At 42.9% G+C, this 17,265-nt stretch overlaps 1 protein-coding gene across 3 annotated transcripts in view; it reads left to right on the top strand.

The window, feature by feature from the left end:
* GATB (glutamyl-tRNA amidotransferase subunit B) overlaps nt 1-17,265 on the top strand; it is a 78,163-nt gene that overhangs the window by 48,416 nt on the left and 12,482 nt on the right. For all 3 annotated transcript variants that reach the window (XM_036424787.2, XM_036424786.2, XM_036424784.2), the window contains one exon: nt 8,837-8,970. In XM_036424787.2, coding sequence (XP_036280680.1) covers nt 8,837-8,970 — 134 coding nt within the window. The remainder of the gene's footprint in view (nt 1-8,836; nt 8,971-17,265) is intronic.

Raw genomic sequence — 17,265 nt, 5'->3', positions numbered from 1 at the left:
ATTGGAAGCTGAGTTACTCATAACATATCCGTCAATGATATGTTCGTGTTTTTCTCTGCCTTCATCAGAAACACAACAGATTGCTGAGAAGGGCAGATGCACAAATCTAATGAACCATCTTTCAATTTAAAGAGTGCCCAGGAGTATTCATTAAGTAAATAGCAGTGGTGGAGGTGTGCTTCGCAGAGCTTCAGCTGCATGCTCCGTGCCTTCGCATTGCTTATTAAACTAAGCATTGAGCACTTACCAGCCCCCCACACACACATGCCTTACCCACAAATAATGACTTCAGAATTTAACTCTTGTCTTTAATTTATCTTGTCATTTTATTGTGAAATAAGCACTGAATTATTTATGGTTAACTTATCCTTGATATTTATAGAACACATCCAGCCAATGGCTGCACATAGTAGGCACTCAGTGGATATTTGTTTAGTAAGGGGATGATGGATGAGCAAATTCATGGGATACTAGGACAAGGCTCATGAAAATCCCTGGAGAAGCAGTGTTTCTGGTAAAAGCACCCGTTTCCAAAGATCAGATACATAAGCCACCCTTTTGACAACCAGCAAATTGTGGCATGATACCTAGTGAGGAGACCTGGATTGCTACTTCATGCTACCTGAGACAGGTACAAGTCACTTGTTCTCTCTGACTCATTTTTTTAACTGGTTTCATTGGGACATGAAATCAAGTCTTCATTCTGATTTTCTCCTTTAAAGCCTCCTGATATTCTCCTTCCAGCAGAAATTTGTCTTATGTTTTAGGTGGAGGAAAAACTAGCATCTTGCTCCACCAGGAACTTTACCCTAGTTATCTAACCTTGCTTGCCTAACTTAGGTCAAACTGCCATGATTTCTGACCTCATGTGTAAGGACTTGGGAACAGAAATGTAGAAGCTGAGATTCAGGTATTAGAAAAGGAAAGTTCTAATAGCGTAGCAAGCCTTTCTCTGAGTCAGTATATCCAAGTGTAATTAATAGAATGATTGAGATTATATGCACGTGCATTTTTATTGGCAAACAATCCGAGGGTGATCTCTATGGAGTCATCTCTTTCTAAACTTTACCTTACCTGACTCAGTGAATGCAAACAAATTGCAGTCATCTGCCTAAGCAGCACATAAAGTAAGCTGTTCACTTATAACCCAGTCTGCAATTTACAGCGGCCCTTTTTAATCTATCCTACAATTTTTAATCTATCCTACAACATCCCTCATAGGTGCATAGGGTTGTTCCACCCATTCTACAAGTGAGGAGACATAACCTCTGTGGCTCTGTATAAAGCATTCAGTAACTTTCCCAAGCCTGTCGGGGAGCCAGGGTCAGATCAGGCTGACTTCAGGGCCCAGGCTCTTCACTTGTAAGCTCTACTGCCTGCCTATGCATGTGCCAAATGTGCCACATGCAAATAGAGATAATGTTTCAAGTTGTTTGCTGTTTTGGATTGCTTCATGAAGCACAGTCATAAAATATCAGTTCATTTCAAACTTTGGCCACCCCTCTTGTTTTTCAAGATAATAAATGGAAAGTGTTGTCTACTAAATTTAGTGAAAATCAACTTCAAAGAAAAGCAGAAATTATGTCCACTTTTCAAGTAGAAAACTTCAGTCAGAATAGAAATGCAAGCTTTCCTCTGCAGCTCTATTTGTTTTCTAAACTTGCATTAGGTACTTGGCTCCTTCTGACTGAAGCATCAAGAAGGACCCATGTAGGGCCAAGTGCATGGGGCTTGTGGATTTTGTGGGATGATCTTGCCTAGAGCCTCATGTTACGCAGCTTGGCACATGTGAGGAATGTTATGAGCTCACACGGTGACTGGCTGTGAATGAAACTGATAGGCAGAAAAATTTCAGTCTTCTCTGTTATGGGAGGAAGGGTATAACATCCCAACTGAGTGTTTTTTGAGAGCCTGCTATCCTCGTCATATTTCCTTGCTGTTGTCAACCAAGAGCTTTTATATTTTCCATGTTGCTTTTAACGTTGCTTTTAACTCCTGGGTAGCCCTACAGGGCAGTATAATAAAACACCAACAGACAATCTTAATTCCAGATCGCTTGTCTGACACTGGGAGCTGGGAGGGTTTTGTAGAGATAGCTGGACCTGAAGGAAGAAGGGAATGACTTTCTTACCCTGATGATGGTAGACACAGCAGAACCTCATTGAATCTATGAAGAAAAAAAAAAAAAAAAAAAAAAAAAAAAGTCTAATTACAGCCAAGCAGATTCCCAAGGATATGCTGCCAGAGCAAAGAATGCTGCTAACACACTGAGAACCATGCAGGGCAGATGCTAAGAAAAGCCCAGCATGGCCCCGGGAGGCTGTAGGAAAATGTGATGGGGCCGTTCACCTCGGCCTTGTGCTGCCACACATGTCTGTCTGTCCTCGTATGCAGCATCAAGATGTGTAGGAGTCTTTGAACAACTTCATTTTCCCCAGCTGGTTATTCCCTGTTTAAAGTCATAATCCTTTATTTCTGACATCATAGAAAAGGTTAAGGTATCTCCAAGGGACAGAGAAACAGCAGTGATATCATGACTGTGGTTGATTGTAAAATGGATTGTTTTCCAAGAGTTTTGTTTTGAGTCTCTAGTAAGCTTCAAATGGCCTGGTTTTCTTTATGGATAAATTGCCTATAAAATAATTTCCCTGCCGAAACCGGTTTGGCTCAGTGGATAGAGCGGCAGTCTGCGGACTGAAAGGTCCCAGGTTTGATTCCGGTCAAGGGCATGTACATTGGTTGTGGGCACATCCCCGGTAGGGGGTGTGCAGGAGGCAAATGGTCGATGTTTCTCTCTCATCGACGTTTCTAGCTCTCTATCCCTCTCCCTTCCTCTCTGTGGAAAATCAATAAAATATATTTTTAAAAATAATAATTTCCCTTAGTAAGTATCTATATATCCCATAGGCACTACTACTTTAAAGCTAACAGTTTGAAAAAGCATCTGAAACCATATTGACTGGTTTTAGACTGCCCAAACTTACTGAGGACCAAATACTTACCCTCTAACTCCTGATGAAGGAAACTCCATTTGCTCAACATTGTCACCCACCATATTTCAGCTTCGTGCAATTTCCTAAATGGATTTAATTCTTCATCTTATTACATCGCATCCAATGTTTGCCAGCTTTGGGTGTTTTCACAGTCTACGCACTGTGAAAAACAACCAATTTTTTTTTCTTCTGGTAAAGTTGAATAAAAAGATGTATCTTCCACACAGCCAGCATGGCTCAATGGTTGAACATTGACCTATGAACCAGGATGTCATAGTTCGATTCTCAGAGCACATACCCAAGTTGTGGGCTTGATACTCAGTGTGGGCATGCAGGAGGCAGCTGATCAATAGTTCTCTCTCATAATTGATGTTTCTATTTTCCTCTATAATAAATATATATATAATATATATATATATATAAAATATATATATATAAATATATATATATATATATATTTTTTTTTTTTAAATATGCATTTTCTAACTTTACTCCTGCAAAACCAGCAGTTCATTTCAGAGATAAGGACCTCAGCTCAGAGACACTTGACCCTCAACGACTGCTCACTGGGGCAAAGTGCAGGGAGGAGTGAAGGTCCTGAGTGCCCAACCTTAGGAACTCAGGTGCTCTGTCTTTAAGCAATCCTGGAACCTGATTTCCTGTTGGTGCAATAATTTCCTTAGGGGGCAAAGGCTGTTGGTAAGTAGCACAGACTCCCTCCATGTGGGCCCACTGGGCAACAGTGGCTTTAAGGACATTGAAATGTGATTACAGTCAGAATTGATTGCTTGACAACATGGTTTTGTGTTTCATTCTTGCATATGTAGTCATCTAATTATGCCTGTCTGCTGTCAGTTTTTATTTTCTGAATTACATAGATTTTGATTACACAAGGGCAAGTCTTATTTCCAAGTTGGTTTCCCTCAACATCTCTCTTAGAGTTGATGCATCTCAGAGAATATAAACTTATTTTCACATTAGGCTGAGCCAGTTGTGAGTGAGAACACTCTCTGAATAGAACCCAGGCTCTGAGTTGAACTCAGATATGTATATTCTAGCTTCTCTGGGAACAGAGCACAAGTGAAATCTTGGGATTAGAGTTCTGCTCAGATTTTAGGGGTCCTCAAGCCCTGCTGGGAACATGATTCAGGTGTGGAAATTGTGGGGACCAAAAGAGGACTACAGAACTCCCTAGTGTGTATTCCTTAAGACAGACTAGAGGGCATACCCTGTTCCTGGATCAATTTCAGAACTAGAGATCCCTATATTCTTGAAAGTGGCAGTGATAATTCAGGATTCTGGCTTCCTCCTTACATACTCAAGTGGAAAAATGGTATCTCCTAAGCCAGCCTCATACCACCAATTGACTACCTTTTGTTTTCCCCACTGAAGACTCCTGGATGAGTTGGGGGGTTTTTTTGTTTGTTTGTTTTTTTCTTTTCTGTTTATTCGCTAAAAGATGTCTGCAGTCACTTCTTATTTCCGTAAAAAGCAGAGGGTGGATTCATTCACAACACAGATTCAAGTTGCCACCCCCTGTACATTGCAGTCCTTAATCTAGCCATGACTTCTGCTATCTGCCCTGGAACCACCACTCTGTCCGACTCCTTGCCTAATTTTCGTTTCCATTCCTACACTAACATGTTATTTCCTGGGCCATTCCTCACAGAGTTGGTGGGTCTGTGTTCTGTTTTTCTCGCATTGTAAGAATGGCCAGATTCACAGGGAAATGAGAGAACTACAGAGCCCCTGTTGATAGGTACATGCTGGGTATCTCCAGAAATGCTCAGTAGCTGCTCATCCCAGCACCCTGCCAAAGGGCCTATGCCCTTCGTGTTTGCACCTCCACAAAATGATACATCCTGCCCTGTGACAGCCTCGACCAGTTGAAGCCATTGTTGCTCAGTCCATAGAAGTGGGGCATCCTGTACAATCAGTCACTCCCACCACAAGCACAATCTGTCCATTAGGTATAAACCCACATAGTAAAGGAGTTATAATGCAATTACATACAATACACTTAATATCAAAACTATAGGAGCAATAATGGAATTTATTTTGTAATGTGGGGAGGTATTTCAGAACAGGGCATTGACTTTGTCTGGATGTACTCTCTGTAACTTCTCTCAGGAGAGGGTGTGGAGGGGATGCAGAAGAGGCTGGAGAAGCTCTGGCTGCCTTGGGGTGGGGGACACTGTCTTCCTCTGTGATCTTAGAACAGGTGTGCTTCATGCCACAGCAGAGAATGCCACATGGGTCATGTATGGGCAAAGGCCGAACATGAACTTCCCATTTTCTAAGCTAATTGCCAAGGGCCTTTGTAACATTCTTAATACATTAAGAACCTTTAAACAGCTGGCAGGTATCAAAATAATGGTAGTAGTGGGAAAGTTCATTCTTTTGATGAGCAAGTTACTTCACATCATGCCTAGCACTGGTGCTTGGTCTCAGTCCCCAGGAAGGCAAGGACATGCTTTTCCTTCATCAGAGACAGTAGCGCATGGATGTTGAAATCCCAGCTCTACTGCTTTCATGCTGTGTGATCTCTGGCAAGTTAGTGCTTCAGTGTCCCCATTTGTAAAAGAGAATTCTGCTACTTGCTTCGTAGGATCCTTATTGGAATTAAATGAGTTAATATAAACAGTGCCTGACACCTATTATTGCTGTTAAGATGTATTATTATTATTAATTATTACTAATATCACTAACAGCAGCTATGTGCATCTCCCTACTGGTGTGGTTGCTGATCTCCATGTCTCCCAGGACTTCTAGAAATACTTCTGAGAGCCTTTTAACTGGTCGGGACTGCTAATCTGGGGTCACTGTGAGGCCAGGTCATCCAGCCACATAACCAGCTGTTCCTCAACTTTTACTTTATGGGCTTTCTTCTCTGAATCTGCTGCTGAGCAGCTGTCTTAATCTGCTTTCATCCAACTTCTAAATATAGTCCTGTCATCAGGTTCACTGGGTGTGGCAGTTGAGAAATCAGCCTTTATCTTATTCCAACTGGATGGTGTTCTGACATTTTATCATTTCTGAAGGCAGAATGTAAAAGACAGTGTTGGGACACATTGCTTCCATGGCCTGCTGCAAGGGTAAATCGGGGTTCCTTCCTAGAGCTGGCAGTGAGGGCAGGGTGATTGATCCCCTGCCTTGCCTCACACCAGCATTGACCAGCTGATAGGCCAATTAACAATGGAGGGTTCCCGCTAGTGTCTAAGAGCTGACCTGGCATGGCTCTGGTATAATTGAATGCTTTGGAAATTTGATTAAAATGTGAAAAGGATGCTTCCCGGCACAGAGCTGTAAAGGCAGTCTGGTATTATCCAAAAGACCGAACCAGTTGTTCCTGCTGCTTTAGCTATCTCTGAAGGGATAGTTGGCTAGGAGACCTGACGCACTGTGTCACGAAATTTAGCTCTGTCTGATGGAGGAGAGAGTAGTGCTTAGTTGAAGGCTTGCTTGTTTCCTTTGAAAAAAACCTTATGTGTCCCCTAATGCAGTGGTCTTTCTGCTTTGCTCTTAATACAGTTCTTATGTAAGGGAATTACTGGCCCACTGTTTTTCTGAGAAAACCAGATGGCCACACTGCCACATTCACCAGGGACTTCTGAGATTTGTGCCAGGCTTACTTAGCATTTGTCTGTCTCACAGAAAAACTAAGAAGACGTTACCTAAAATATTGGTGTGATTTTTTTGTTTGTTTGTTTGTTTGTGTTTTCTTTTTTGATTTTGTTTTTCCTGAAAAGCCAGCTTCTGATCTGAAGAACCAGAGCAGGCACCCATATGTCACTTTTTATTGATCCATTGTTCTTCAGCCCTCTGTCTGTAGTTCACCCAGTCATGATCGCAGATTTTCTTGTGCATTTCCGATTATGTACTGAAACCATGGACTCCCCAGTGGAGTCCAGTTTCAGCTTGGAGAGGCTTCATCATAGCACTGATACAAAAAGATAAACAGAAATCTGACTTGCCATGTTATCCATCCAATAAAAAACCACCCAAAGGGAGAGATAGGGATATTCATCACGTCCCAGCAACTCAGCCAAGCCTGCAAGTTTAAGGACAATATTTCTAGGTGAATTTAGAAAACCTTTCTTTGGCAAAGCAGAGAGTTCTCCTGACAGCTCTTTTTCCCAGCAGCCAGCCAGTCTGGGAGAGAACAAAGAGAGTTCTACCCAACTGATTTGGGCTGGATAGCGCTTTTCTACTTCCCCAGCGATTTGTGTAGCATTGTGGAGGTTTGAATACTTTTCCATAAGTTAAGCAGAACTTCCTCTTCATGCTGCCTGCTTTTGCCTTTATCTATAGTCAAGCGTTGGCTGCTGAGGTGGCCTCTGCCCTGTTTTAGCATGAGCAGAATAATAGCATTGGCTTGAAAAGAGATTCAGGAGATGATTATTGGATTATTCAGTTGGCTTATCACCAGAGAATTTATCTGTTACAAAGGTCACATAGATTTTTTTTTTCTTTTGGAATTTCTACCTTAGCAGCTGTCCCTGTGTGTATATTAAAACATCTGCAATAACTAAATTTCTAGAGCACTTTTGTTACTATGTCTTGCTTCTTCCCAGTATCTAATTTTTTCCAGAAAGTTCTTTTGTTTAATGAAGGTTATATGAAAGATGTAAGGGTTAGAGCCTTACCTCTAATATGAAGTTGAAAAGATTTATTTCAAGGAAAGAGTGGTTTGATTTGAATTTCAGCAAGTTGGGGAAATCTAGTTCTAAAATGTATCTCCTCTGCATTTGGAAACTTCAGCCTCCCCTGTATGAGTGGGATATGTTTTTATTTTTATTTTTAAAAACAAGGGGTGAACTTAGCCCGGTTTCTTGGTCCTAACAGATTGATCTGAGCTGGAAGTTAGCCATGGTGTATAAATTGATATGTGCCTTGGATTATTCTTTGCATAGTGGTGGCAGTTCTAATATTTAAAGGTAAACATGGTATGCTAAAGAATGAATGTTCACATCTGATTTTGAAAAAATACACATGGTGATGGGAGACATTGATTTCATCCACCAGTATTTACCAAGTAACAGCCATGGCCCAGCACTCACTTAGCTCTAGTTATAGAATGAACAGGACAGCAAGGTCCCTCACTCATGGAGTTGACAGAAGCGGGGGTGGGGGGACAGTTGAGTCTTCTTCAAACAAGACTTCTTGATGAATCAACCCAGCTGATTGCTTTCACGGAGCAGGATGACAGCCGGGCCTAGCTTGGTTCAGAAGACGTAGGAGCTGCTGCTCCCTCCAATGGTTATGTTGTCTAAGTGGGTCATATGTACCTGTGTTCTTCCTCATTTTGAAAACCACTTCTGTCACCTCTTGGGGTGATGTAAAGATAGATACAGTTATAGTCCACTTTTGGTTTCTCAAAAGTAGAATATTCTGTTAGTTTCTTCTTGATTTGCTCTTCATACCTTGTTATTCTAGCAATCATTAGGACTTCCACAAAGAAAGGACTGGAAAAAGATACGAAAGTAAACTCAGGCTGAACATTGTGGACCCAAGCATCAAGGATACAGAGTACACAAGGCTGACACTGAGAGGGCAAGCAAGTTTAGGGGATGAGGGATTTCATTTTTCCTCTGGTCCATAAAGCGAGGGCTGTGAAATATGTTCATTCCTTCAAAAAATGCTGTATAAATGCATGGTGATATCAGCAGAATACTTTCTATTTACTGAAAGTGATCAAGATTTTCTGGTGACATCTCCATATTTAGGAAATTGCCGCAGAGGATGCAGAAGGTGGCAGTTTGATTTGTCTTCAGAATGCTGATCTTTCACTTTTGGGGAGGTTTTACACAATTTTTTTTTTTTTTTTTTTTTCCCCTTTACAGAATGAAGTTGGCCTACTGGAGTTCTTCCAAAATGTGATGAAAGAAACTAGGGCAGAGCCAAAAAGAGTGACTAGTTGGGTCCTCAACACTTTCCTGGGTTTTTTAAAGCAACAGAACCTTGCTGTCAGTGAGAGGTGAGTGGGATCTAGGGATTTCTTCTTGTTTTGAGATGAACTCTTGTCCAGGAGCAGTTGAAATAGGGCAGGACCAGTGTTTTACTCTTCCTGTTCCCTTCAGTATCTCCTGACAAGACACAAACATCCCCTGAGAAATCCAAATTCTAAAGCTTTTCTTATGAAAACTCTGACTGTCCACAATGTCCTCTGTACTGTGGATGAACGAATAAGGAGTTTGCAAGTTTGAGGGGCTACAGAACCGTAAGAAGACAGACAGTGAGAGATCAAGATGGTAGCAGAGTAGGTGGATGTTACACTCACCTCCTCCCTTGACCAAACTGAATTACAACTAAAATATAGAATAGTCAGCCAGAATAACAAACTGAAGACTAGTTGAAGAGAAGTCTTATAGCCAAGGATTTACAGAAAAAGCCCCATTGAGACTGGTAGGAAGAGCAGAGGTGTGAAAAGAGCTGGCCCTGCTCCCACAGGCAATGGCTTAGATTCTGGAGGGATATCTCAGCTGCAAAAATTCCCACTGAGAAGATGGGGTCTCTACCTCAATACAGGCTCCAAAGCCAGGAAGAGACACCCACATAATATCTGGCTGTAAAAATCAGCAGGGATTTTGTTTCCCTGGGGAGAAATAGCAGTCTTCTAGAGACACAAGTGCTTTCTTAAAGGGCCAGTGCACAAAATTTCATTTTCAGTCACTCACCTTGAACTCCAGAAGAGGGAGGGCAGAGCGGACTAGAGTTATGTGAGGAGAGACTGGTGTTTGTGGCTCTGGGGAGAGAGCTGAAGGAATAGCCTCTAGGATTCCTTTGCTGAGTTATTCTCCCACACCACATATTATCTTTCTTGGGTGGAACACTGCCCTCCTTACAGCATCAGCTTAGGGGAATGAATAGCCTCACACTCAACCTGTTTCCCCACACTGTGGAGCTTATACTCTGCTGAGGAGTCAGCTACCTGGGTCTGGGTGTAGAGATCTGGGCAGGCTAAGGGGGTTTTGGTAGCTGAGTGATGTGGCTTTGATAGGGTGCCATTCCTCCCTCTTTCTCAGGAAACTAACTAGTACCTCCCCCTCATAGGAGATCCCCCAGCCCCACTCTCCAGGTTCCCAGAGCCATATCTGCTTGACTCCTGATGGGTTCACCCTGCCAAGATCTAGGCAAAATCTGGGACAGACTGAGTTGTGTGGCTCTCTTCCCCCAAGCCTGATCGGCACCTTCCCCTCATGATAGATGCACTAGCCCCATTCTTCCAACTCCCAGCAGCCCCACCCTGCTGAGATCAGGCTCTTGGCAGAATCTGGACAGACTGAGCCGTGTAGTTCTAGGACAGGGACTCTTCCCTCGACCAATGGGAAGCCCTCCCTTCACATGGCTGAATCATGGGACTGATAAACTCTGCTGGCCTTACCTTGGTGATTCCGAGACCCCACTCCACTACAAAGATGTGCAAGCACCCAGTAGGTGGCACACTTAACTTAGTATACCTAAGGACCTTTCCTGAGTGGTCTTAAACCCATTACTGGCACCGAGTTTAAACATCAATCTGATGAATACCACTTACCCCTGCTTAATGACTCACTGAGAAACTATCTCATGCAACTTTAGTACCACCAGTGGCTATTTCAGTAACTGAGCCTGATAGGCAGCCAGCAGGTGGAGGCAGATTGAGGTGGGTCTTAGGGTAAAATGGGACTTCTACTGATGGGCCCCTGGGCCTGGTGCTGGTAAAAGCCAGCCTTTGTACAGCTTGATCCTTCCCACACATACCCAGGCCCTCCAGAGACAGCCACAAATTGTGGATCACTTTGTAGTTCAGTCTGGTTGCCCATGGTCAGTCAAAGCAGCACCTAATATTAGCCTGCACCAAAGTCCCTCCCAAGAGTCCCCAGAACAATATACCCAGTGGCTAGCTTAAGACAGCATCAGAGCAGGATCCAATAAGCTTCACAAGTGGCATATCCAAGGGAGATCTCGGCAGGCACCAGACGCTGCTAAGGTAAATCCTGCTTCCTGTGGTCAGCACCTGCACAACAGCTAATACACTGTGGTACAGGTCAGTCCTCACAGCCAGCCAGCCATGGGCCATTAGCAATCAAAGACTCAGTTACAACAGCAGACTCTATTATAACAGGAAGGCCTACATAAAACATACATGTGGGACATTTCTGGAGCACCCAGTTGAAGTGATCAAAGAGATTGTGCCACAGGGTCCCACAAGACACCTACTACTTACGTTCATCCTACCAAGAGTGGGAGTCAAAGCAGATCTACCTAACATAGAAACAACCACAAAGAGTCAGCCAACGTGAGGAGAAAAGAAACATGCCCCAAATGAAAGAATAGGATAAATCTCCAGCAACATGAACTAAATGAAATAGAGGCAAGCAATTTTTCAGGTATAGAATTTTAAAAAAAGATAAGGTTGCTCAATGAACTTAGAAATACAACATGAAAAAGGGCATAGAAACCGTTATAAAAAACAAGTCAGAAATGAATACAATATCTGAAATGAAGAATACAATAGAAGGAATAAACAGGTTGAATGAAGCAGAGGTTTGAATAAGCTATTTGGAAGACACAGCACCTATCAAGTCAGTAAAAGGATAAAATAACTTTAAAAAATGAGGAGAGATTAAGGGACCTTTGGGACAACATGGAGTGTAACTACATCTGCATTATAGGGGTACCAGAAGGAGAAGAGAGAGCAAGGGATCAAGAATTTATTTAAAGAAATAATTGAAAACTTCCCTAACTTGGTGAAGGACATCTGCATCATGGGAATAACCAACAGGCAGTCAGACATATCGATCTGCTGCAGACAGATATATGGGAGGTATAAATCTGAGCATTCTCATGCATTCACTATTCAACACATGTTAACTTATACTCTGTTAAGCCTGGGAAGACTAGTCAGCATGACAGGCAAAGTCCTTTCAGAGTTGATGGGCCAGAAGCTGGTGATTACAAAGCAGTGAGTTAGATGATCTGAGAAGGGAAACTAACAGCTAAGCCAAGACCTGAGCAAGGATGAGTAGGGTTAGTCAGGCAAAGTCCAGGGGTAAAAGTGTTCAGGCATAGGGAGCAACATGTAGAAAAGTCTTGAATAAGTCTGACAATGGCACTTTTAGAAATGCAAATACATAGTCAGGTATAAGTAGAACATGGACTGAGCAGCATAGAGAAGGTACGTGAAGTTGTGGGGGCAGATGAGAACTGTCAGGGAGGTAGCCGATGAGAAGTCTGAGATTCTCCGGACTTGAACTGCGAAGCATAGGCAGCAAAGAAGGGGAAAAGCCAAGGGAGAACTGGTGTCACAGATGCCCCCAGAAAGGAAAGTTTCAAGAAGGAAAGAGTGAGCAGCAGGTTTAAATGTGGAGAGTTGGGAGAGTTGATTAGGGACACAGAGGCAGTCGGCAGGACCCTGGCAAGGTCCCAGTCCCAGTGGAGCCCGGTCTCGGTGGGTGTATCATTGTCTCAGTATCTGTTGCTGTGGAGAAGTGCAGTGGAAAGATGGGCTGATATTGGTATACAGTTCAAAGGTGTTTGCTCAAAGACATGAATTCTCTGCAATGCCAACTTGAGGTCCAGCCTCTTGCTCACATGTGTATATGCATGTATTAATGTGGGGTCAGTGCATTTTCCTTCTGAGCTACTTGTCAGTAGTGACCCTGAAGGAGCTCCCCTCCCTGCGCCTGTTTCCTCACTGTAAAAGGAAAAGACAATACCTGCCCCCAAGGGTTTTGAAAAGAAAGTGCACAGTTGCTGGCACAGGGTGGACCCTCAGTGTTAGTTCCCTTCTTTTTGCCATCTAGGTGTATTAGATGCCAAAGCAATGGCCACCCTCAGTCTCCTCCACACGTATCCCTCTGTTGCCTTTTTGTCTTAAAGCAGGGTGAGGAACCTTTTCTTCTGCCAGTGGGCCATTGGGCTATTTATAACATCATTCTCTTAATATAATCTACTTATTATAAATTTATGCTGCTATGAAAAAAGCTCCTAGATTTATTAAACTATGAGTCCTGCCTGCTGCTGCCTGGTCAGGGCCAGACCAGATGATATCACAGGGCCTTATACGTCCGTGGTCTGGACGTTCCCTACTTGTGTCTTAAAGGATGGACAGGATTTGGTGAGGAAGAGGGGCAGCATGACACCAGTGGGGAGCCAAGGTGTGGGAATGGAAAGAAACTGGCATGTTTTTGGACCAGGGAGGAGCATAGCTGGTAGGAGCAGAGGGTGGGAAATGTCAGGAGAGTACAGTTAACTGTATCATTGGAGCAGAACCAGAATATGTAGGGTGTGGGAACTCAAGGAAAACACATGCATCTCTGCAGTGTGTGGAGAGAGAAACAGACCCATTTGGGCCTTCAGGAAGCTTTCCGTCTCCTGGAAAATATTTAATATTTTAATTCAAAGCCGAATGGGTGCTTCCTGTTTTAGACCCCTGCACAATGCAGTGGGAACAGAGAGGAGGGAGATGGTGTCAGCCAGGGGACACCAGAAGAGCTGCAAGAAGATGTGGTGTGAGCTTTTGGAGAAAATACAATCTTAGCTGTGAATTTATGGTCTCAATATTGTTGGCTGTGCTCCCTGAATTTTAGTCCTAGTGGCTATCCTCTGGTCCAGCTCCTTCGTTTAGCACATGGGGAAATGGAGGCCCTAATCCGTAAGGTTACATTGCAGCCTGCTAAAACTGGAAGCCACATCCCCTTACTTTCAGGTCAGTTTCTTTTCATATTGGTCTGTGAAATTAGGGGTTTGCTTAAGGTGTTGGTAGCTTCCAAAGGAACTGAGGTTGATTAATGAGCTTGTTTAGTGAAGTTGGAGCTCCTGGTATTTATCCAAACAATTCATAAGCTCTGAGGTCTTAACTGAAAGGGTACCCAGTTAGAAATAAAGGTATACAGTTGACCCTTGAACAACCCAGGTTTGAACCGTGCAGGTCCAGTTATACACAGATTTCTTTCAATAAATACTGTAAATGTATTTTCCTTATGATTTTCTTAATATCCTATTTAGCTTTATTATAAGAATATAGCATAGAAAATATGTGCTAACTGTTCATGTTATTGATAAGGCTTCTATGCAACAGTAGGCTATTAAGTCTTGGGGAAGTTGGATTATTAGTTAAGTGGATTTTGGATGCACTTGCAATCCAGGCATTGTTCCAGGGTCCACTATGTTTGGTTGTTCTAAAAACAGGTAAAGAGGAAACTAAACAACAGTTCTGTTTTATTTTATATGAAAACAAAAATTGAGGAGCCCAGACCCAGCTGGAACAGCTCTCTTCCTATACCTTTCACAGACTTGCTAGCTGGTCTGGTTTGCCAGTGTGCCCTTGGGACACACACTAATGAACAACCCTATCCACTAGGGTGAATGTTCTCAAAGCTTAGAATAGCAGTACTACAGAGCTCACATTACGTAGTCTCATGATGACACATGCAAGGAACACCCTAGAGATAGTTGGCAGGGACAGATTTTGTAAATTAGCATCCATCTTTGAAGACCTCTCAGTGTTCTTAAAAGATATCTAAGGCCCCTGGTATTTAAAGGGTCCAACCAGAAAAGCTCTTTTTAAACATGGTTTTTTAATTACTTCAGATATAAAGTTTTGTTGTTGTTAATATCTCATTCCAAATTACTGTTAATAACAGGTTGGATTTCGTTAAGAAAGTGGAAATGACATATTCCCTGAGCAAGCATTTCTTGATAAAGCCCAGATGGCTAGACCAGTAGAGTACCTGAACTCCCAGGGCAGCTGTGGCAGACTTCCTTACGCTCTAAAGAACCAGGGAATGTTTCAGGCCAAGAAGGGACTGATAGTGACAGGAAGATTAGTCCAGTGGTGTGATATGTGGATGGCATTAATAATGGAGGTTGTGAGCCCAGTTTATAGCCTGTGAGCTAGGACTGGTTATTAATTTAAAATATATTTTTTTTATTGATTTCAGAGAGCTGGGGATAGAGAAAGAGATAGAAACATCAATAATGAGTTTCTGCATGCCCCCTACCTGGGGGTCTAAGACCACACACAACCTGGGTATGTGCCCTGACCAGGAATTGAACCGTGACTTCCTGGTTCATGGGTCAATGCTCCACCACTGAGCCTCACTGGTTGGGCAAAAGGCATTTTCATGATAGGGAATATCTCAACATTAAAGCCACAAGAGAGAGGGAATAAGTATCTGAGTGAGTCTGAATCTTAGGAATGGAGGGTGATGGGATTAAGATATGGGCCAACGGGGTTTATTTGATGAAATAGGAGGAGGGCACAATTGAAAATGATGAATCTTGCATCAGCTGATGTCTTTATGAAGTAGGAGGAGAGGGTATTTGCCGAGAGGGTCATGGGAAGGAGGCTGTGAGAACAGTCTGTTTGTTAAGAGTTAGAGATAGCCGAAACCGGTTTGGCTCAGTGGTAGAGCGTCGGTCTGCGGACTGAAAGGTTCCGGGTTCAATTCCGGTCAAGGGCATGTATGTTGGCTGCGGGCACATCCCCTGTAGGGGATGTGCAGGAGGAGGCTGGTCTATGTTTCTCTCTCATCGACATTTCTGGCTCTCTATCTCTCTCCCTTCCTGTCTGAAAAAGAATCAATAAAATTTTTTTTTAAATTTTTAAAAAAGAGTTAGATAAAAGGACTGTTGAGCAGCAAGAGCCTCTGGATGTCCAAGTCCCATGTCTTCCTCCAGGAGCTTTTACATCTGCAGAAGGTGAACTTTGGACCTAAAATGAGCTTTGGGATTGAGATGGTCAGCACATTTGCTAAGTACAGTTTGGCCGGATCATGGTTGAGAGGTATCAGGTATCTGTTGCCACAATCCAAGCTGGTGATGGAGTTGTGATCCTAAAAGAGCTCCAAAGTTCTGGATGAAGTTGAGAGAGGTGACATACCCAATCTCCTCTGCTCTGTAGATACCCTGGCCTTGGGGGATTTGAAGCAAGCACAGAAAGCTTAAGCCTTCAGTATCAGCTAATTCTTGCCTGCGATGCATTTACTGTCCAGAAACTGGTATTGTCTGACAGCAGCAAGTTAGTAGTTGTGCTTCTATTGCCATTCTGTTCCATATTGATGGTTTATTTATTTATATGGTGAGTGGAGTTTTTAAGGGTGAGATAGGAACTGATCTTTGTCATCCTCTTACTCGAGGTTAACCCTAATATATATAGAATTGGTATACGCAGTATACCAGATGCCCCCATTGTGGGGAAGAATTCTATGAAGCATATTATTGATCTATGTGTTAAGCATTGTGGGTGTAAAAAGGTGATTGAGAAATCCAAAGTGCTGGTAGGTCAGTAGAGGTGTTTTATAGTATAAATTTATCACCTACTTAATGAATTAAGGTCATTAGGTGAAAGGCAAAGTATTTTTAGTTATGTTCTATTTCTGTCCTCTGTCTCAGCATCTTTTATATCCTGGACTCATATGATAGTAGGGACCCCCCTCCCCCCCCCCTTTTTTTTGCATGCTCTAGAATAGCAGTTGCCAACCAGTGGTCCGCAGACCATTGGTGGTCTGTGAGGTCTGGAAGGTTGGCGACCATTGCTCTAGAATAGGGGTGTCGAACTCAATCAGAGAAGGGGCCAAAATCTAAAATCCAGCCTAAATCGCGGGCCGAATGGTTTACTGAACAGTCATAAACTGTCATTGTGATGGAAACGCAGCGGAGTGCAGTGATGACAGCGCGGTGCGGGCCACATTGCAAGGCCTGGCGGGATGGATTTGGCCCGCGGGCCTTGTGTTTGACACATGTGCTCTAGAAATCCAGTTCCATCTCAGTGCTGATTGTGGTTCTAGACAGTCTAATTGGCTGTTGTATTTTCTAGGATTGCAGAGCATCCTATCAACCAGATTCTGTATGACCTGTCAGGGTGGAGGTTGGCAAAAGCTTATTTCCCAGTTGTCTGCCCCTCTTCCTGTTTCTATTAAATCAGGGGGCTTCACAGATGTTCCAGATGCCAACTAATAACATCAGACACTCTCCAAACCTAATTTCCACTTGGGGTCACCTTTATCCATATGTACTTTGGGATAAACAAACACTTTAAGGCTGATGTCTGCCTCCGTGTGTTAGCTGTTTTCAGTGAAAAATCCTAATGAGGTCTCACTGTACTTGCCTCAGACTGCACAGTAAGGCACATCAGGTTAACTTGCATTCTCTTGGTCTGAAATGCATGGAAATAGGCAGAGGCTAAATGGCAGTTTCCTTTTTATTATCTAAGAACTTGCAAAGAAATGAATAGCAAATGGTGACAACCAAGACTCAAACAGAAGGTATTTTTCGAGTGGTGTTA

The sequence above is a fragment of the Pipistrellus kuhlii genome, unplaced genomic scaffold (genome assembly GCF_014108245.1).
Source record: "Pipistrellus kuhlii isolate mPipKuh1 unplaced genomic scaffold, mPipKuh1.p scaffold_m20_p_8, whole genome shotgun sequence".
Classification (NCBI taxonomy): Eukaryota; Metazoa; Chordata; class Mammalia; order Chiroptera; family Vespertilionidae; genus Pipistrellus; species Pipistrellus kuhlii.
This window is presented reverse-complemented; position numbering and strand designations above follow the sequence as displayed.